General features: G+C 48.8%; 1 protein-coding gene across 1 annotated transcript in view; it reads left to right on the top strand.

Annotated features, from left to right (window-relative positions):
- LOC142187394 (beta-1,4-galactosyltransferase 2-like) overlaps positions 1–21,678 on the top strand; it is a 34,859-nt gene extending 13,181 nt beyond the window's left edge. Inside the window, exons 2-7 of the mRNA XM_075261599.1 lie at positions 5,554–5,964; positions 10,034–10,269; positions 11,532–11,719; positions 12,584–12,706; positions 17,946–18,050; positions 20,129–21,678. Of these exons, the coding sequence (XP_075117700.1) occupies positions 5,637–5,964; positions 10,034–10,269; positions 11,532–11,719; positions 12,584–12,706; positions 17,946–18,050; positions 20,129–20,279 (1,131 nt within the window). The 5' untranslated portion in view covers positions 5,554–5,636 and the 3' untranslated portion in view covers positions 20,280–21,678. The remainder of the gene's footprint in view (positions 1–5,553; positions 5,965–10,033; positions 10,270–11,531; positions 11,720–12,583; positions 12,707–17,945; positions 18,051–20,128) is intronic.
- Positions 21,679–22,776: the final 1,098 nt, after the last annotated feature.

Raw genomic sequence — 22,776 nt, forward strand, 5'->3', positions numbered from 1 at the left:
TGCAAATCCCTCTAACTAGTGAGGACAATGGGTGGAGATAATCTGATCGGTGTCTCCAAGAAGATGTTGGATGGTGCATTGTCCATAGTAGACAGGGAGTCTGCTCTCCTTGGTATAGGTGAGGGGGGAAGGATCTGTGACTCAGCCCTTCCCACCCACAGATATAGGTGTAACAGTCTTAGTATATAGTTGTAGCTGGAGTTAGTATGTGTTAGCCGGCCTGTGCACAGCTCTGCAGAGAGCCAGGATTTAGTTACAGGACCAAGGAGCCAAAGCTATCATTGGATTGTGACTTCTGTGGACTTATTGTTATTACGGTTGATGTGACCGCCGCCGGCTACTAACTTTGTGGATTACAATAAATTGCTGTTGTCTCCTGACCTCTTGCGTCCGTGTTGATTCAAAAGACCTTCCGGAGGAAGACGTATACCTTTGCTCCGTGACAAATGCTATATGTACAGCCAGTATAACCTGTATATAATGCTATATGTACACTCGGTATAACCTGTATATAATGCTGTATGTACAGCCGGTATAACCTGTATATAATGCTGTATGTACAGCCGGTATAACCTGTATATAATGCTATATGTACAGCCGGTATAACCTGTATGTACAGCCGGTATAACCTGTATATAATGCTATATGTACAGCCGGTATAACCTGTATATAATGCTGTATGTACAGCCGGTATAACCTGTATATAATGCTATATGTACTGCCGGTATAACCTGTATATAATGCTATATGTACACTCGGTATAACCTGTATATAATGCTATATGTACAGCCGGTATATCCTGTATGTACAACCGGTATAACCTGTATATAATGCTATATGTACAGCCGGTATAACCTGTATATAATGCTGTATGTACAGCCGGTATAACCTGTATATAATGCTGTATGTACAGCCGGTATAACCTGTATGTACAGCCGGTATAACCTGTATATAATGCTATATGTACAGCCGGTATAACCTGTATATAATGCTATATGTACACTCGGTATAACCTGTATATAATGCTGTATGTACAGCCGGTATAACCTGTATATAATGCTGTATGTACAGCCGGTATAACCTGTATATAATGCTATATGTACTGCCGGTATAACCTGTATATAATGCTATATGTACACTCGGTATAACCTGTATATAATGCTATGTGTACAGCCGGTATATCCTGTATATAATGCTATATGTACACTCGGTATAACCTGTATATAATGCTGTATGTACAGCCGGTATAACCTGTATATAATGCTATATGTACTGCCGGTATAACCTGTATATAATGCTATATGTACACTCGGTATAACCTGTATATAATGCTATGTGTACAGCCGGTATATCCTGTATGTACAACCGGTATAACCTGTATATAATGCTATATGTACAGCCGGTATAACCTGTATATAATGCTGTATGTACAGCCGGTATAACCTGTATATAATGCTGTATGTACAGCCGGTATAACCTGTATGTACAGCCGGTATAACCTGTATATAATGCTATATGTACAGCCGGTATAACCTGTATATAATGCTATATGTACACTCGGTATAACCTGTATATAATGCTGTATGTACAGCCGGTATAACCTGTATATAATGCTGTATGTACAGCTGGTATAACCTGTATATAATGCTGTATGTACAGCCGGTATAACCTGTATATAATGCTATATGTACTGCCGGTATAACCTGTATATAATGCTATATGTACACTCGGTATAACCTGTATATAATGCTATGTGTACAGCCGGTATATCCTGTATGTACAACCGGTATAACCTGTATATAATGCTATATGTACAGCCGGTATAACCTGTATATAATGCTGTATGTACAGCCGGTATAACCTGTATATAATGCTGTATGTACAGCCGGTATAACCTGTATGTACAGCCGGTATAACCTGTATATAATGCTATATGTACAGCCGGTATAACCTGTATATAATGCTATATGTACACTCGGTATAACCTGTATATAATGCTGTATGTACAGCCGGTATAACCTGTATATAATGCTGTATGTACAGCTGGTATAACCTGTATATAATGCTGTATGTACAGCCGGTATAACCTGTATATAATGCTATATGTACTGCCGGTATAACCTGTATATAATGCTATATGTACACTCGGTATAACCTGTATATAATGCTATGTGTACAGCCGGTATATCCTGTATGTACAACCGGTATAACCTGTATATAATGCTATATGTACAGCCGGTATAACCTGTATATAATGCTGTATGTACAGCCGGTATAACCTGTATATAATGCTGTATGTACAGCCGGTATAACCTGTATGTACAGCCGGTATAACCTGTATATAATGCTATATGTACAGCCGGTATAACCTGTATATAATGCTATATGTACACTCGGTATAACCTGTATATAATGCTGTATGTACAGCCGGTATAACCTGTATATAATGCTGTATGTACAGCCGGTATAACCTGTATATAATGCTATATGTACTGCCGGTATAACCTGTATATAATGCTATATGTACAGCCGGTATAACCTGTATATAATGCTATGTGTACAGCCGGTATAACCTGTATATAATGCTATATGTACTGCCGGTATAACCTGTATATAATGCTGTATGTACAGCCGGTATAACCTGTATATAATGCTGTATGTACAGCCGGTATAACCTGTATATAATGCTATATGTACTGCCGGTATAACCTGTATATAATGCTATATGTACACTCGGTATAACCTGTATATAATGCTATGTGTACAGCCGGTATATCCTGTATGTACAACCGGTATAACCTGTATATAATGCTATATGTACAGCCGGTATAACCTGTATATAATGCTGTATGTACAGCCGGTATAACCTGTATATAATGCTGTATGTACAGCCGGTATAACCTGTATGTACAGCCGGTATAACCTGTATATAATGCTATATGTACAGCCGGTATAACCTGTATATAATGCTATATGTACACTCGGTATAACCTGTATATAATGCTGTATGTACAGCCGGTATAACCTGTATATAATGCTGTATGTACAGCCGGTATAACCTGTATATAATGCTATATGTACTGCCGGTATAACCTGTATATAATGCTATATGTACACTCGGTATAACCTGTATATAATGCTATGTGTACAGCCGGTATATCCTGTGTGTACAACCGGTATAACCTGTATATAATGCTATATGTACAGCCGGTATAACCTGTATATAATGCTGTATGTACAGCTGGTATAACCTGTATATAATGCTGTATGTACAGCCGGTATAACCTGTATGTACAGCCGGTATAACCTGTATATAATGCTATATGTACAGCCGGTATAACCTGTATATAATGCTATATGTACACTCGGTATAACCTGTATATAATGCTGTATGTACAGCCGGTATAACCTGTATATAATGCTGTATGTACAGCCGGTATAACCTGTATATAATGCTATATGTACAGCCGGTATAACCTGTATATAATGCTGTATGTACAGCCGGTATAACCTGTATATAATGCTGTATGTACAGCCGGTATAACCTGTATGTACAGCCGGTATAACCTGTATATAATGCTGTATGTACAGCCGGTATAACCTGTATGTACAGCCGGTATAACCTGTATATAATGCTATATGTACAGCCGGTATAACCTGTATATAATGCTGTATGTACAGCCGGTATAACCTGTATATAATGCTGTATGTACAGCCGGTATAACCTGTATATAATGCTGTATGTACAGCCGGTATAACCTGTATATAATGCTATATGTACTGCCGGTATAACCTGTATATAATGCTGTATGTACAGCCGGTATAACCTGTATATAATGCTGTATGTACAGCCGGTATAACCTGTATATAATGCTGTATGTACAGCCGGTATAACCTGTATGTACAGCCGGTATAACCTGTATATAATGCTATATGTAAAGCCGGTATAACCTGTATATAATGCTGTATGTAAAGCCGGTATAACCTGTATATAATGCTGTATGTACAGCCGGTATAACCTGTATATAATGCTGTATGTACAGCCGGTATAACCTGTATATAATGCTATATGTACTGCCGGTATAACCTGTATATAATGCTGTATGTACAGCCGGTATAACCTGTATATAATGCTGTATGTACAGCCGGTATAACCTGTATATAATGCTGTATGTACAGCCGGTATAACCTGTATGTACAGCCGGTATAACCTGTATATAATGCTATATGTACAGCCGGTATAACCTGTATATAATGCTGTATGTACAGCCGGTATAACCTGTATATAATGCTGTATGTACAGCCGGTATAACCTGTATATAATGCTATATGTACTGCCGGTATAACCTGTATATAATGCTGTATGTACAGCCGGTATAACCTGTATATAATGCTGTATGTACAGCCGGTATAACCTGTATATAATGCTGTATGTACAGCCGGTATAACCTGTATATAATGCTGTATGTACAGCCGGTATAACCTGTATATAATGCTGTATGTACAGCCGGTATAACCTGTATGTACAGCCGGTATAACCTGTATATAATGCTATATGTACAGCCGGTATAACCTGTATATAATGCTGTATGTACAACCGGTATAACCTGTATATAATGCTGTATGTACAGCCGGTATAACCTGTATATAATGCTATATGTACAGCCGGTATAACCTGTATATAATGCTGTATGTACAGCCGGTATATCCTGTATGTACAGCCGGTATAACCTGTATATAATGCTATATGTACAGCCGGTATAACCTGTATATAATGCTGTATGTACAGCCGGTATAACCTGTATGTACAGCCGGTATAACCTGTATATAATGCTGTATGTACAGCCGGTATAACCTGTATATAATGCTATATGTACAGCCGGTATAACCTGTATATAATGCTATATGTACAGCCGGTATAACCTGTATATAATGCTGTATGTACAGCCGGTATAACCTGTATATAATGCTATATGTACTGCCGGTATAACCTGTATATAATGCTATATGTACAGCCGGTATAACCTGTATATAATGCTATATGTACTGCCGGTATAACCTGTATATAATGCTATATGTACAGCCGGTATAACCTGTATATAATGCTATATGTACAGCCGGTATATCCTGTATGTACAACCGGTATAACCTGTATATAGTGCTGTATGTACAACCGGTATAACCTGTATATAATGCTGTATGTACAGCCGGTATAACCTGTGTATAATGCTGTATGTACAGCCGGTATAACCTGTATATAATGCTATATGTACAGCCGGTATAACCTGTATATAATGCTGTATGTACAGCCGGTATAACCTGTATATAATGCTGTATGTACAGCCGGTATATCCTGTATATAATGCTGTATGTACAGCCGGTATAACCTGTATATAATGCTATATGTACAGCCGGTATAACCTGTATATAATGCTATATGTACAGCCGGTATAAGCTGTATATAATGCTATATGTACACTCGGTATAACCTGTATATAATGCTGTATGTACAGCCGCTATAGGTGCACTGATGTCCGTGTTTTGTCTCCCCAGGACTTGTACCACTTGCGGACAGTGCTGGGCTCCCACCCCTGGGGGGCACATGTTGTCCGGTCTGCCCTCCCTCACCCCAGAAGATGACCAGACTGCTGCTGGGCGTCACCCTAGAGCGGATCTGTAAGGCGGTGTTGCTCCTGTGTTTGGTGCACTTCGTCATTATCATGATCCTCTACTTCGATGTCTACGCTCAGCGTTTGGACTTCTTTAATCGTTTCACTATCAGGAACTCCTCGCGGCTTCACCCCTACTACAACTTCACCAGGCCTAATGGGACAGTCCACAGCTACGCCCCCCCCGCCACCGCCACCGCCGCCGAGACCTACACGGCTAGTGCCAAGATGGATGCTAATCAGACGGTCACCGAGAGGCCCCTCCCCCCATGTCCTGACTCTCCGCCCGGCCTGGGTAAGTATTACAGTGTCACAGCTGAGGGTGCGTTACCTCGGGTGCCACAGATCGTCATAGCTGTGCTGTGTGCAGCTCTGGAGGTGACTGGAGTATAAACCATGATGTGACAGCAGAATAGTGAGTACAGCTCTTGATGTGACTGGAGTATAAGACCTGATGTGACAGCAGAATAGTGACTGCAGCTCTGGAGGTGACTGGAGTATAAGACCTTATGTAACAGCAGAATAGTGAGTACAGCTCTGGATGTGACTGGAGTATAAGACATGATGTAACGGCAGAATAGTGACTGCAGCTCTGGAGGTGACTGGAGTATTAGACCTGATATAACAGCAGAATAGTGACTGCAGCTCTGGAGGTGACTGGAGTATAAGACCTGATGTGACAGCAGAATAGTGACTGCAGCTCTGGAGGTGACTGGAGTATAAGACATGATGTAACAGCAGAATAGTGACTGCAGCTCTGGATGTGACTGGAGTATAAGACATGATGTAACAGCAGAATAGTGACTGCAGCTCTGGATGTGACTGGAGTATAAGACCTGATGGTACAGCAGAATAGTGACTGCAGCTCTGGAGTATAAGACCTGATGTAACAGCAGAATAGTGACTGCAGCTCTGGAGGTGACTGGAGTATAAGACCTGATGTAACAGCAGAATAGTGACTGCAGCTCTGGAGGTGACTGGAGTATAAGACATGATGTAACAGCAGAATAGTGACTGCAGCTCTGGAGGTGACTGGAGTATTAGACATGATGTAACAGCAGAATAGTGACTGCAGCTCTGGAGGTGACTGGAGTATAAGACCTGATGTGACAGCAGAATAGTGACTGCAGCTCTGGATGTGACTGGAGTATAAGACCTGATGTAACAGCAGAATAGTGACTGCAGCTCTGGAGGTGACTGGAGTATAAGACCTGATGTAACAGCAGAATAGTGACTGCAGCTCTGGAGGTGACTGGAGTATAAGACATGATGTAACAGCAGAATAGTGACTGCAGCTCTGGATGTGACTGGAGTATAAGACATGATGTAATAGCAGAATAGTGACTGCAGCTCTGGAGGTGACTGGGGTATAAGACCTGATGTAACAGCAGAATAGTGACTGCAGCTCTGGATGTGACTGGAGTATAAGACCTGATGTAACAGCAGAATAGTGACTGCAGCTCTGGAGGTGACTGGAGTATAAGACCTGATGTAATAGCAGAATAGTGACTGCAGCTCTAGATGTGACTGGAGTATAAGACCTGATGTAACAGCAGAATAGTGACTGCAGCTCTGGAGGTGACTGGAGTATAAGACCTGATGTAATAGCAGAATAGTGACTGCAGCTCTAGATGTGACTGGAGTATAAGACCTGATGTAACAGCAGAATAGTGACTGCAGCTCTGGAGGTGACTGGAGTATAAGACCTGATGTATCTGCAGAATAGTGACTGCAGCTCTGGGTGTGACTGGAGTATAAGACCTGATGTAACAGCAGAATAGTGACTGCAGCTCTGGAGGTGACTGGAGTATAAGACCTGATGTAACAGCAGAATAGTGACTGCAGCTCTGGAGGTGACTGGGGTATTAGACCTGATGTAACAGCAGAATAGTGACTGCAGCTCTGGAGGTGACTGGAGTATAAGACATGATGTAACAGCAGAATAGTGACTGCAGCTCTGGATGTGACTGGAGTATTAGACATGATGTGACAGCAGAATAGTGACTGCAGCTCTGGAGGTGACTGGAGTATAAGACATGATGTAATAGCAGAATAGTGACTGCAGCTCTGGAGGTGACTGGAGTATAAGACATGATGTGACAGCAGAATAGTGACTGCAGCTCTGGATGTGACTGGAGTATAAGACATGATGTAACAGCAGAATAGTGACTGCAGCTCTGGAGGTGACTGGAGTATAAGACATGATGTGACAGAATAGTGACTGCAGCTCTGGAGGTGACTGGAGTATAAGACCTGATGTAACAGCAGAATAGTGACTGCAGCTCTGGAGGTGACTGGAGTATAAGACATGATGTGACAGAATAGTGACTGCAGCTCTGGAGGTGACTGGAGTATAAGTCCTGATGTGACAGAATAGTGACTGCAGCTCTGGAGGTGACTGGAGTATAAGACCTGATGTAACAGCAGAATAGTGACTGCAGCTCTGGAGGTGACTGGAGTATAAGTCCTGATGTGACAGAATAGTGACTGCATCTTTGGAGGTGACTGGAGTATAAGACCTGATGTAACAGCAGAATAGTGACTGCAGCTCTGGAGGTGACTGGAGTATAAGACATGATGTAAGAGCAGAATAGTGACCGCAGCTCTGGAGGTGACTGGAGTATAAGACCTGATGTAACAGCAGAATAGTGACTGCAGCTCTGGAGGTGACTGGAGTATAAGTCCTGATGTGACAGAATAGTGACTGCAGCTCTGGAGGTGACGGGAGAATAAGACCTGATGTAACAGCAGAATAGTGACTGCAGCTCTGGAGGTGACTGGAGTATAAGACCTGATGTAATAGTAGAATAGTGACTGCAGCTCTGGAGGTGACTGGAGTATAAGACCTGATGTAACAGCAGAATAGTGACTGCAGCTCTGGAGGTGACTGGAGTATAAGACCTGATGTACAGCAGAATAGTGAGTGCAGCTCTGGATGTGACTGGAGTATAAGACCTGATGTAACAGCAGAATAGTGACTGCAGCTCTGGAGGTGACTGGAGTATAAGACCTGATGTAACAGCAGAATAGTGACTGCAGCTCCGGAGGTGACTGGAGTATAAGACCTGATGTAACAGCAGAATAGTGACTGCAGCTCTGGAGGTGACTGGAGTATAAGACCTGATGTGACAGAATAGTGACTGCAGCTCTAGATGTGACTGGAGTATAAGACCTGATGTAACAGCAGAATAGTGACTGCAGCTCTGGATGTGACTGGAGTATAAGACCTGATGTAACAGCAGAATAGTGACTGCAGCTCTGGAGGTGACTGGAGTATAAGACCTGATGTAACAGCAGAATAGTGACTGCAGCTCCGGAGGTGACTGGAGTATAAGACCTGATGTAACAGCAGAATAGTGACTGCAGCTCTGGAGGTGACTGGAGTATAAGACATGATGTAACAGCAGAATAGTGACTGCAGCTCTGGAGGTGACTAGAGGGTATCATTGGTTGTGGCCATTCCTGTTGCCCCGTACTTGGGCTCTCTGGGGCATCGGGCAGCCCTCTGTAAGTAACATCTACCACATGTCATCACCCAGCTTTCTTGGACTCTGGAATGGGAGGTCTAAGGATACAATTTCCCACAAGCGTATAGTTGTATAACCAGTAGAGCTGCCATTCATGAATATAGGAAAGCTGGGTATCTGGGGATTGTTAAAGGATCCTGAAGAGTGCCACTCCGCTTTCTTAGGTTTCTGAATAGCAATTCCCGTGACGGGATGGCCCATGATTCAGGGAGGTGTAGGAGAGCTGGGCTTATAGAGATGGCCATTTTGCATTCCACCCAGCTTTTCCAGGCTCCTGACGTGTCCTGCTGACCCTCATCCTCCTGCAGTGACGCCGCGCAGTCGGCTTTTCAGTTTCTCATCCAACTTTACCAGCTGAATGTTGGTTGTGTTGTCGCCACAGCTGAGGGTCCGTTATAGTGTGTCAGCGCAGACCATCTCGTGGCGTGATTTCATCACATGATGCGGCGCTCACCGGAAACCCATGTCGGAGGGAAATGGAGGAGGTGTGAGGCACCGGGCGGATATATATATTATATAGCCCGTATCAATCCTTGGCTCGTCGCTCTCTTCATGAACAGAATCTTAGGACTACAGTGATGACCGACCTATAAAGGAAGGAAAATGCTGGAAGAAACGGGACATTTGAGATGTATTTGCCATTCAGGGTGCATGAAAAGTTGGGTAGCAGTCCTTGTAGAGAACCAGCCATTAGTCATCCCCAACTCTGCTTGCAGTTTAGTTTGTGTCAGTCTTCACTGTCGGTCTGGCATTCTGTTCAGGTATGAAGTGAATGTGATGAGCACAAGGTCCATGTTGGGTGTGATTGTCCCTCATTGTCTTCCTCTCTCCTTCCAGTCGGCCGCCTCTTGATTGAGTTTAGTTCCCCGATGAGTATGGAGCGGGTGCAGCGAGAGAACCCCGACGTGACGGAGGGCGGCAGATACACGCCCACGGATTGCCAGCCGAAAGAGAGAGTGGCCATTATCATTCCGTTCCGACACCGGGACCATCACCTCAAATACTGGCTGCACTACCTACACCCCATCCTGCGCCGCCAGAAGGTGGAGTACGGCATCTACATCATTAATCAGGTGAGCGGTGTACGGGGGTCATGTGATCAGCGCTGGCTCCTCCCACAGCGGTGTACAGGGGTCATGTGATCAGCGCTGGCTCCTCCCACAGCGGTGTACAGGGGTCATGTGATCAGCGCTGGCTCCTCCCACAGCGGTGTACGGGGGTCATGTGATCAGCGCTGGCTCCTCCCACAGCGGTGTACGGGGGTCATGTGATCAGCGCTGGCTCCTCCCACAGCGGTGTACAGGGGTCATGTGATCAGCGCTGGCTCCTCCCACAGCGGTGTACGGGGGTCATGTGATCAGCGCTGGCTCCTCTCATAGCGGTGTTTGGTCATGTGATCAGCGCTGGCTCCTCCCATAGTGGTGTACGGGGGTCATGTGATCAGCGCTGGCTCCTCCCATAGTGGTGTACGGGGGTCATGTGATCAGTGCTGGCTCCTCCCACAGCGGTGTATTGGGGTCATGTCATCAGCGCTGGCTCCTCCCACAGCGGTGTACGGGGGTCATGTGATCAGCGCTGGCTCCTCCCACAGCGGTGTATTGGGGTCATGTCATCAGCGCTGGCTCCTCCCATAGCGGTGTACGGGGGTCATGTGATCAGTGCTGGCTCCTCCCACAGCGGTGTATTGGGGTCATGTCATCAGCGCTGGCTCCTCTCATAGCGGTGTTTGGTCATGTGATCAGCGTTGGCTCCCCCACAGCGGTGTATTGGGGTCATGTGATCAGCGCTGGCTCCTCCCATAGTGGTGTACGGGGGTCATGTGATCAGTGCTGGCTCCTCCCACAGCGGTGTATTGGGGTCATGTGATCAGTGCTGGCTCCTCCCATTGTGGTGTATGGCGGACATGTGATCAGCGCTGGCTCCTCCCACAGCGGTGTATGGCGGTCATGTGATCAGCGCTGGCTCCTCCCACCGTGCTGGCTCCTCCCACAGCTGGCGCTCCATTCACTCCGTGTTTCTCTCGCTCCCTGCGTGCTCAGCCTGTCATGTGGAGATTCTTGCCGCTATGGCGCATGTAACGTTGGAGGAGTCCTGCAGATCTGTCCCCTGTATGTGGCCCCCGGACTGCGGCCCCACAAGCCTTTTGCCTTTATGGTTGTTCACCTGTCCCCGGCCTCAGACAGAGCCCCAGATAGTATGTAGAATAATATCCCTCTGTGTCAGTCTGTACTGTAGTCCTTGCATTACGTTCATGAACCAGAGAGCTCAGGATGAACACTGCTCGGGGGTGAGGTTCTGCAGGGCTGTCAGGCTGACCCTTGGTTTGTTCTTGCAGTTCGGAGAGGAGACCTTCAATCGGGCGAAACTCCTGAATATCGGATTCCTGGAGGCGCTGAAGGACGCCGAATACGACTGCTTTATCTTCAGTGACGTCGATCTCATCCCCATGGACGACCGGAACCTCTATCACTGCTACGAGCAGCCGCGACACTTCGCCATCGCCATGGATAAATTTGGCTTCCGGTAATAACGGCTGGGGGGCGCTGTCCGCCATCTTCACCCCTCTGGGACTGACTTCTCAGGAGTCTTTATTCCTAGAGTATTAGATTGGTGTCCGCCCTGGAGAATTAGGGAGGAGATATAAGAGTGGTGGCATAAGTTACAGCGCCCCCCGCTGCTCGCGCCAGAGTCCACGTCACCTGGCATTTGGTTATGAAGGGACATAAAGGACCCCGGTCTGGCAGATCCCACCACCCACCCCCAGATAGTTAGGGGAGTCTACCTGCGCTAACAAGACCAATGTGTCCCAATGTATTCGGAGTCCAGACCGAGCCCCAAAATCCTGTATTGTAGCCGTTACCCGTGGCAGCGAGGAAGTCACCCCCCCCCCCCCCATATAAAAGCATCGCCATACAACGATACTTCTAGGTCACCATATTGCCCACAAAATCCCAAGCGCCCCGCAGAATGAGGGCTACGGGGTCCATAGCCAGGGCAAATAATAAGGGAGACCGTAGGCAACCCTGCCGGGTGACCCTGCCCAATTGTACGCCCCATTCCCCCGCAGTCTGGCCCAATTGAACGTACGTTAAACACCCCAAACCCCATGGCCCTGAGGAGAGCCCATGTACAAGTCCACTCGACACTGGTAAAAGCAGAGGCCCAGGCCGCAGGATAAGAAGTGACCCGGCGGATCCCCTCCATAACATAGGCGAGGCGCGAGTCACCTGAACTTATCAGGAGTCTGGGTAAGCTGGGTGACAACCTGAGTGGGAACTCTTCCAGTGGTTGTCAGCCAGTTTTCCAGGAAGAGCAGTATATATATATATGTGTGTGTGTGTGTGTGTAGACGCCTCCTGACTGCTGATGGTTTCCTCCTTCTTACAGGCTCCCATATGCCGGGTATTTCGGGGGAGTTTCCGGTCTGAGTAAGTCGCAGTTCATGAAGATTAATGGTTTCCCCAACGAGTACTGGGGGTGGGGAGGAGAAGACGACGACATCTACAACAGGTGCCGAACCGCCCATGTCACATGACACCAAACATACTGATGTATACAGGGTGACCCTATACTCTCTATACCTCTCCTCCTGGTGATGTATACAGGGTGTCCCTATACTCTCCACACCTCTCCTCCTGGTGATGTATACAGGGTGACCCTATACTCTCCACACCTCTCCTCCTGGTGATGTATACAGGGTGTCCCTATACTCTCCACACCTCTCCTCCTGGTGATGTATACAGGGTGTCCCTATACTCTCCACACCTCTCCTCCTGGTGATGTATACAGGGTGACCCTATACTCTCTATACCTCTCCTCCTGGTGATGTATACAGGGTGACCCTATACTCTCCATACCTCTCCTCCTGGTGATGTATACAGGGTGACCCTATACTCTCTATACCTCTCCTCCTGGTGATGTATACAGGGTGTCCCTATATTCTCCATACCTCTCCTGGTGATGTATACATGGTGACCCTATACTCTCTATACCTCTCCTCCTGGTGATGTATACAGGGTGACCCTATACTCTCCATACCTCTCCTCCTGGTGATGTATACAGGGTGACCCTATACTCTCTATACCTCTCCTGGTGATGTATACAGGGTGACCCTATACTCTCTATACCTCTCCTCCTGGTGATGTATACAGGGTGACCCAATACTCTCTATACCTCTCCTCCTGGTGATGTATACAGGGTGACCCTATACTCTCCATACCTCTCCTCCTGGTGATGTATACAGGGTGACCCTATACTCTCTATACCTCTCCTCCTGGTGATGTATACAGGGTGACCCTATACTCTCCATACCTCTCCTCCTGGTGATGTATACAGGGTGATCCTATACTCTCTATACCTCTCCTGGTGATGTATACAGGGTGACCCTATACTCTCCATACCTCTCCTCCTGGTGATGTATACAGGGTGATCCTATACTCTCCATACCTCTCCTCCTGGTGATGTATACAGGGTGACCCTATACTCTCCATACCTCTCCTCCTGGTGATGTATACAGGGTGACCCTATACTCTCCATACCTCTCCTCCTGGTGATGTATACAGGGTGACCCTATACTCTCTATACCTCTCCTCCTGGTGATGTATACAGGGTGACCCTATACTCTCCATACCTCTCCTGGTGATGTATACAGGGTGACCCTATACTCTCTATACCTCTCCTCCTGGTGATGTATACAGGGTGACCCTATACTCTCTATACCTCTCCTGGTGATGTATACAGGGTGACCCTATACTCTCCATACCTCTCCTCCTGGTGATGTATACAGGGTGACCCTATACTCTCTATACCTCTCCTCCTGGTGATGTATACAGGGTGACCCTATACTCTCTATACCTCTCCTCCTGGTGATGTATACAGGGTGACCCTATACTCTCTATACCTCTCCTGGTGATGTATACAGGGTGACCCTATACTCTCCATACCTCTCCTCCTGGTGATGTATACAGGGTGACCCTATACTCTCTATACCTCTCCTCCTGGTGATGTATACATGGTGACCCTATACTCTCTATACCTCTCCTCCTGGTGATGTATACAGGGTGACCCTATACTCTCCATACCTCTCCTAGTGATGTATACAGGGTGACCCTATACTCTCTATACCTCTCCTCCTGGTGATGTATACAGGGTGACCCTATACTCTCTATACCTCTCCTGGTGATGTATACAGGGTGACCCTATACTCTCCATACCTCTCCTCCTGGTGATGTATACAGGGTGACCCTATACTCTCCATACCTCTCCTCCTGGTGATGTATACAGGGTGACCCTATACTCTCTATACCTCTCCTCCTGGTGATGTATACAGGGTGACCCTGTACTCTCTATACCTCTCCTCCTGGTGATGTATACAGGGTGACCCTATACTCTCCATACCTCTCCTCCTGGTGATGTATACAGGGTGACCCTATACTCTCTATACCTCTCCTGGTGATGTATACAGGGTGACCCTATACTCTCCATACCTCTCCTCCTGGTGATGTATACAGGGTGTCCCTATACTCTCCATACCTCTCCTCCTGGTGATGTATACAGGGTGTCCCTATACTCTCCATACCTCTCCTCCTGGTGATGTATACAGGGTGACCCTATACTCTCTATACCTCTCCTCCTGGTGATGTATACAGGGTGACCCTATACTCTCCATACCTCTCCTCCTGGTGATGTATACAGGGTGACCCTATACTCTCCATACCTCTCCTCCTGGTGATGTATACAGGGTGACCCTATACTCTCCATACCTCTCCTGGTGATGTATACAGGGTGACCCTATACTCTCTATACCTCTCCTCCTGGTGATGTATACAGGGTGACCCTATACTCTCTATACCTCTCCTGGTGATGTATACAGGGTGACCCTATACTCTCTATACCTCTCCTCCTGGTGATGTATACAGGGTGACCCTATACTCTCTATACCTCTCCTCCTGGTGATGTATACAGGGTGACCCTATACTCTCCATACCTCTCCTCCTGGTGATGTATACAGGGTGACCCTATACTCTCCATACCTCTCCTCCTGGTGATGTATACAGGGTGACCCTATACTCTCCATACCTCTCCTGGTGATGTATACAGGGTGACCCTATACTCTCCATACCTCTCCTCCTGGTGATGTATACAGGGTGACCCTATACTCTCTATACCTCTCCTCCTGGTGATGTATACAGGGTGACCCTATACTCTCCATACCTCTCCTCCTGGTGATGTATACAGGGTGACCCTATACTCTCCATACCTCTCCTGGTGATGTATACAGGGTGACCCTATACTCTCCATACCTCTCCTCCTGGTGATGTATACAGGGTGACCCTATACTCTCTATACCTCTCCTCCTGGTGATGTATACAGGGTGACCCTATACTCTCCATACCTCTCCTCCTGGTGATGTATACAGGGTGACCCTATACTCTCTATACCTCTCCTCCTGGTGATGTATACAGGGTGTCCCTATACTCTCCATACCTCTCCTCCTGGTGATGTATACAGGGTGACCCTATACTCTCTATACCTCTCCTCCTGGTGATGTATACAGGGTGACCCTATACTCTCCATACCTCTCCTCCTGGTGATGTATACAGGGTGACCCTATACTCTCTATACCTCTCCTCCTGGTGATGTATACAGGGTGACCCTATACTCTCCATACCTCTCCTCCTGGTGATGTATACAGGGTGACCCTATACTCTCTATACCTCTCCTCCTGGTGATGTATACAGGGTGACCCTATACTCTCCATACCTCTCCTGGTGATGTATACAGGGTGACCCTATACTCTCCATACCTCTCCTCCTGGTGATGTATACAGGGTGACCCTATACTCTCCATACCTCTCCTGGTGATGTATACAGGGTGACCCTATACTCTCTATACCTCTCCTCCTGGTGATGTATACAGGGTGACCCTATACTCTCTATACCTCTCCTCCTGGTGATGTATACAGGGTGACCCTATACTCTCTATACCTCTCCTCCTGGTGATGTATACAGGGTGACCCTATACTCTCTATACCTCTCCTCCTGGTGATGTATACAGGGTGACCCTATACTCTCTATACCTCTCCTCCTGGTGATGTATACAGGGTGACCCTATACTCTCTATACCTCTCCTCCTGGTGATGTATACATGGTGACCCTATACTCTCTATACCTCTCCTCCTGGTGATGTATACAGGGTGACCCTATACTCTCCATACTTCTCCTGGTGATGTATACAGGGTGACCCTATACTCTCTATACCTCTCCTGGTGATGTATACAGGGTGACCCTATACTCTCTATACCTCTCCTCCTGGTGATGTATACAGGGTGACCCTATACTCTCTATACCTCTCCTCCTGGTGATGTATACAGGGTGACCCTATACTCTCCATACCTCTCCTCCTGGTGATGTATACAGGGTGACCCTATACTCTCTATACCTCTCCTCCTGGTGATGTATACAGGGTGACCCTATACTCTCTATACCTCTCCTCCTGGTGATGTATACAGGGTGACCCTATACTCTCTATACCTCTCCTCCTGGTGATGTATACAGGGTGACCCTATACTCTCTATACCTCTCCTCCTGGTGATGTATACAGGGTGACCCTATACTCTCTATACCTCTCCTCCTGGTGATGTATACAGGGTGTCCCTATACTCTCCATACCTCTCCTCCTGGTGATGTATACAGGGTGACCCTATACTCTCTATACCTCTCCTCCTGGTGATGTATACAGGGTGACCCTATACTCTCCATACCTCTCCTCCTGGTGATGTATACAGGGTGACCCTATACTCTCTATACCTCTCCTCCTGGTGATGTATACAGGGTGTCCCTATATTCTCCATACCTCTCCTGGTGATGTATACATGGTGACCCTATACTCTCTATACCTCTCCTCCTGGTGATGTATACAGGGTGACCCTATACTCTCCATACCTCTCCTCCTGGTGATGTATACAGGGTGACCCTATACTCTCCATACCTCTCCTCCTGGTGATGTATACAGGGTGACCCTATACTCTCTATACCTCTCCTCCTGGTGATGTATACAGGGTGACCCTATACTCTCCATACCTCTCCTCCTGGTGATGTATACAGGGTGACCCTATACTCTCCATACCTCTCCTGGTGATGTATACAGGGTGACCCTATACTCTCCATACCTCTCCTCCTGGTGATGTATACAGGGTGACCCTATACTCTCCATACCTCTCCTCCTGGTGATGTATACAGGGTGACCCTATACTCTCTATACCTCTCCTCCTGGTGATGTATACAGGGTGACCCTATACTCTCCATACCTCTCCTCCTGGTGATGTATACAGGGTGACCCTATACTCTCCATACTTCTCCTGGTGATGTATACAGGGTGACCCTATACTCTCCATACTTCTCCTGGTGATGTATACAGGGTGACCCTATACTCTCTATACCTCTCCTCCTGGTGATGTATACAGGGTGACCCTATACTCTCTATACCTCTCCTCCTGGTGATGTATACAGGGTGACCCTATACTCTCCATACCTCTCCTCCTGGTGATGTATACAGGGTGACCCTATACTCTCTATACCTCTCCTCCTGGTGATGTATACAGGGTGACCCTATACTCTCCATACCTCCCCTCCTGGTGATGTATACAGGGTGACCCTATACTCTCCATACCTCTCCTCCTGGTGATGTATACAGGGTGACCCTATACTCTCCATACATAATGGCTCTTACACATCTCTCTTGTCCCCAGGATCACATTGAATGGGATGAAGGTTTCCAGACCTGATATTCGCATCGGTCGTTACCGAATGATCAAACACGAGCGTGATAAGCACAATGAGCCCAACCCCCAGCGGTAAGCCCCGCCTCCCTGACGTGCGTACACACCATGCAGCAGTGCAGCTCCTGTAAGGTTCTTTTGCTCCAGAGCTGAACTCACAGTCATGCTGGTTGTTAATGGAAATTGTCAGTAAGTCTGCCAGACCCTGACCTGTGTCTGTATCTATAGGTGTCAGACAGTGACATTATAGAGCTTCCACATATAACAGCAGTGTACCGGTCAGTGAGGTCATTGTGATCGGAGGGTTCAGTATAGCGCTCAGTGCGTCCTGAGGGGTCAGTGTGGTGGTTAATATATCGCTCAGTTACACCATAAAGGTAGAGTATACATGTGACATGTGTAAGAGTGCAGAAAATGTACAGTCATGGCCAAAAGTTCTGAGAATGCTACAAATAGTAATTGTTACAAAGTCTACGGCTTCCGTTTTCCTGATGACAATTTGCAGATACTCCAGAATGTTATAAAGAGTGATCAGCTGAACAGCAATTACTTGCAAAGTCAATATTTGCCTAGAAAATGAACTTTATCCCCAAAACACATTTCAACATCATTGCAGCCCTGCCTTAAAAGGACCAGCTAACATGGTTTCAGTGATTGCTCCAGTAACACAGGTGTGGGTGTTGATGAGGACAGGACTGGAGATCAATCTGTCATGATTAAGTAAGAATGACACCACTGGACACTGTAAAAGGAGGCTGGTGCTTGGCATCATTGTTTGTCTTCTGTTACCCATGGTTATCTCTAAAGAAACGCGTGCAGTCATCATTGCACTGCACAAAAATGGCCTAACAGGGAAGAGTATCGCAGCTAGAAAGATTGCACCTCAGTCACCAATCTATCGCATCATCAAGAACTTCAAGGAGAGAGGTTCCATTGTTGGCAAAAAGGCTCCAGGGCGCCCAAGAAAGACCAGCAAGTGCCAGGACCGTCTCTTAAAAGTGTTTCAGCTGCGGGATTGGGCTACCAGCAGTGCAGAGCTTGCTCAGGAATGGCAGCAGGCAGGTGTGAGTGCATCTGCACGCACTGTGAGACTGCGGAGACTCTTGGAGCAAGGCCTGGTCTCAAGGAGGGCAGCAAAGAAGCCACTTCTCTCCAGAAAAACCATCAGGGACAGACTGATATTCTGCAGAAGGTCCAGGGAGTGGACTGCTGAGGACTGGGGGAAAGTCATTTTCTCTGATGAATCCCCTTTTCGATTGTTTGGGACATCTGGAAAACAGCTTATTGGGAGAAGAGGAGGTGAGCGCTACCACCAGTCTTGTCTCATGCCAACTGTAAAGCGTCCTGAAACCATTCATGTGTGGGGTGGCTTCTCCGCCAAGGGAATCGGCTCTCTCACAGTCTTGCCTAAAAACACAGCCATGAATAAAGAATGGGACCAGAATGTCCTCCAAGAGCAACTTCTCCCAACCGTCCAAGAGCAGTTTGGCCACCAACAATGCCTTCTCCAGCATGATGGAGCACCTTGCCATAAAGCAAAGGGGAGAACTAAATGGCTCAGGGAACAAAACAGAGAGATTTTGGGTCCATGGCCTGGAAACTCCCCAGATCTTAATCCCATTGAGAACTTGTGGTCAATCATCAAGAGACGGCTGGACAAACAAGAACCTACAAATTCTGACAAAATGCAAGCATTGATTGTGCAAGAATGGACGGCTATCAGTCAGGATTTGGTCCAGAAGGTGATTGAGAGCTGCCAGGGAGAATTGCAGAGGTCCTGAAGAAGAAGAAGGGGCAACACTGCAAATATTACACCGCTGCACTAACTCCTTCTAACTGTCACTATAAGCTTTTATTACTCAGAATATGATTGCAATTCTATTTCTGTATGTGATAAAAACATCTGACAACACACAGAAACCAGAGGGAGCAGATCATGTGACAAGAGGAGATTTGTGGCATTCTCAGAACTTTTGGCCATGACTGTATACCTCTGGTTGCACTGACCGCCAGACCGACTCCACTGACCGCCAGACCGACTCCACTGACCGCCAGACTGACCACCCCACTGGCCGCACTGACCCTTGGATGCAGCTGTCTGTGTGACCACGACTTCCGTTTCGGTTCTGACCTGTTTTCTTTGCTCGCTCCAGGTTCACAAAGATCCAGAACACGAAGGTGACGATGAAGAAGGACGGGATCCACAGCCTGCACTACCAGCTCATCCACTTTGCCAAATACCCCATGTACACCAACATCACAGTGGATATTGGGAAGCCGCCGCCTCGGCCAGCCAGGGGATAGCGCCCCCTGGACTCTGCACATTGTGGGGGCCTCAGCCCACCAGCCGTCATGAGAAGATTGTAAGGGATGAGGGGATCCGCTGCGGCGGGATCTACTGTGATCTACCCCGCCCCCGCATACGACTGACCGCTCCTCCGTTCTCTCCGACCATTTTTGCTGGATTTTTAAAAGAATTTTTTGTTTTCCGTGTGAATCTTGTTCAGGACTCCAGTCACATCCAGAGCAACAAGACCCCTGCCCCAGAGACCCAGTCACGGTGGGCGGTCCGACGCCATCATAGTCCATGAGGTTGCGGTGCTGGTATGTCATGTGACCGCCATCGCTGCAGCGCTCAGGAGGACGCCATTACTGGCCTGGACGCTGACAAGGGTTAACCCTCTGCCTCCCGCCGTTTCGGCTTTTCTTTGCCTCTCCCACGTTTTTCACATTTTTTTTTTTCATTTGTTTTTCTGTAACTGGGCATAAATATGAAAAAAAGTGAGATGGGCGACGTGCATGAGCTCCCCCGCCCCGGGGCCCCCGCCGCCCCTGCATGTGACTGACCCACCTATAGCATCGCCTTATCTCAGAGGGACAGGAGGGCCCGGGGTCTGCTCAGTGCCGTCCAGGGGCCACAGCACCTAAGAGACGCCAGGCCACAATTCTAGGACCCTGGAAGGTTAATGTGTGAATGGAGCCCTACTCTAGTCACATCCAGAGCTGCACTCCAGGAGGGAAGGGGCATGAAGAGGAGGGGAGCAGCGGGGGTGTTTCGACTGCCGGTCACAATAGGTAATAAAACCGCAGCACTGCAGAAACGACACAGCGAAATCCGGCCTCGCAACGCTGCCGCTGTGGTTATACTAACTATATGAATAGGATTGCTCCGCCTCCAGTGCTCCGCCTCCTTGGGGGTTCTTAAAGAATCCTCCTAGAAAATCCTAAATAATAGACTTCATGAGATCCCCGCCATTAACTCGCACTATTGGGGGTCTCTAAAATCCGTGCACCCCTTCTACGTGTGAACTAGCACTGATTCTCCTTAAATTGTCTCATAGAAAAGCAAAAGGTTCCCGCCCACTTGGAAATTCGGTGAATTTAGAAAAAAAAACAGCAGATTCTTCCTCTTTAAGTCCCCCCTCCCGCGGCCCCCTCCTGGCATCGGTCACGACTCCCGCGGCCCCCTCCTGGCGGCGGTCACGTCTCCCGCGGCCCCCTCCTGGCGGCGGTCACGACTCCCGCGGCCCCCTCCTGGCATCGGTCACGACTCCCGCGGCCCCCTCCTGGCGGCGGTCACGTCTCCCGCGGCCCCCTCCTGGCGGCGGTCACGACTCCCGCGGCCCCCTCCTGGCATCGGTCACGACTCCCGCGGCCCCCTCCTGGCGGCGGTCACGACTCCCGCGGCCCCCTCCTGGCGGTGGTCACGTCTCCCGCGGCCCCCTCCTGACATCGGTCACGACTCCCGTGGCCCCCTCCTGGCATCGGTCACGTCTCCCGCGGCCCCCTCCTGGCGGCGGTCACGACTCCCGCGGCCCCCTCCTGGCATCGGTCACGACTCCCGTGGCCCCCTCCTGACATCGGTCACGACTCCCGCAGCCCCCTCCTGGCGGCGGTCACGACTCCCGCAGCCCCCTCCTGGCGGCGGTCACGACTCCCGCGGCCCCCTCCTGGCGGCGGTCACGTCTCCCGCGGCCCCCTCCTGACATCGGTCACGTCTCCCGCGGCCCCCTCCTGACATCGGTCACGACTCCCGCGGCCCCCTCCTGGCATCGGTCACGTCTCCCGCGGCCCCCTCCTGACATCGGTCACGTCTCCCGCGGCCCCCTCCTGACATCGGTCACGTCTCCCGCGGCCCCCTCCTGACATCGGTCACGACTCCCGCGGCCCCCTCCTGGCGGTGGTCACGTCTCCCGCGGCCCCCTCCTGACATCGGTCACGTCTCCCGCGGCCCCCTCCTGACATCGGTCACGACTCCCGCGGCCCCCTCCTGGCATCGGTCACGTCTCCCGCGGCCCCCTCCTGACATCGGTTACGACTCCCGCGGCCCCCTCCTGGCGGTGGTCACGTCTCCCGCGGCCCCCTCCTGACATCGGTCACGTCTCCCGCGGCCCCCTCCTGACATCGGTCACGTCTCCCGCGGCCCCCTCCTGGCGGCGGTCACGACTCCCGCGGCCCCCTCCTGGCGGCGGTCACGACTCCCGCGGCCCCCTCCTGGCATCGGTCACGACTCCCGCGGCCCCCGCCTGGCGGCGGTCACGACTCCCGCGGCCCCCTCCTGGCGGTGGTCACGACTCCCGCGGCCCCCTCCTGGCGGCGGTCACGCCTCCCGCGGCCCCCTCCTGGCGGCGGTCACGACTCCCGCGGCCCCCTCCTGACATCGGTCACGACTCCCGCGGCCCCCTCCTGGCGGTGGTCACGTCTCCCGCGGCCCCCTCCTGACATCGGTCACGTCTCCCGCGGCCCCCTCCTGACATCGGTCACGTCTCCCGCGGCCCCCTCCTGGCGGCGGTCACGACTC

This window comes from Leptodactylus fuscus, unplaced genomic scaffold (genome assembly GCF_031893055.1).
Source record: "Leptodactylus fuscus isolate aLepFus1 unplaced genomic scaffold, aLepFus1.hap2 HAP2_SCAFFOLD_230, whole genome shotgun sequence".
Lineage (NCBI taxonomy): Eukaryota > Metazoa > Chordata > Amphibia > Anura > Leptodactylidae > Leptodactylus > Leptodactylus fuscus.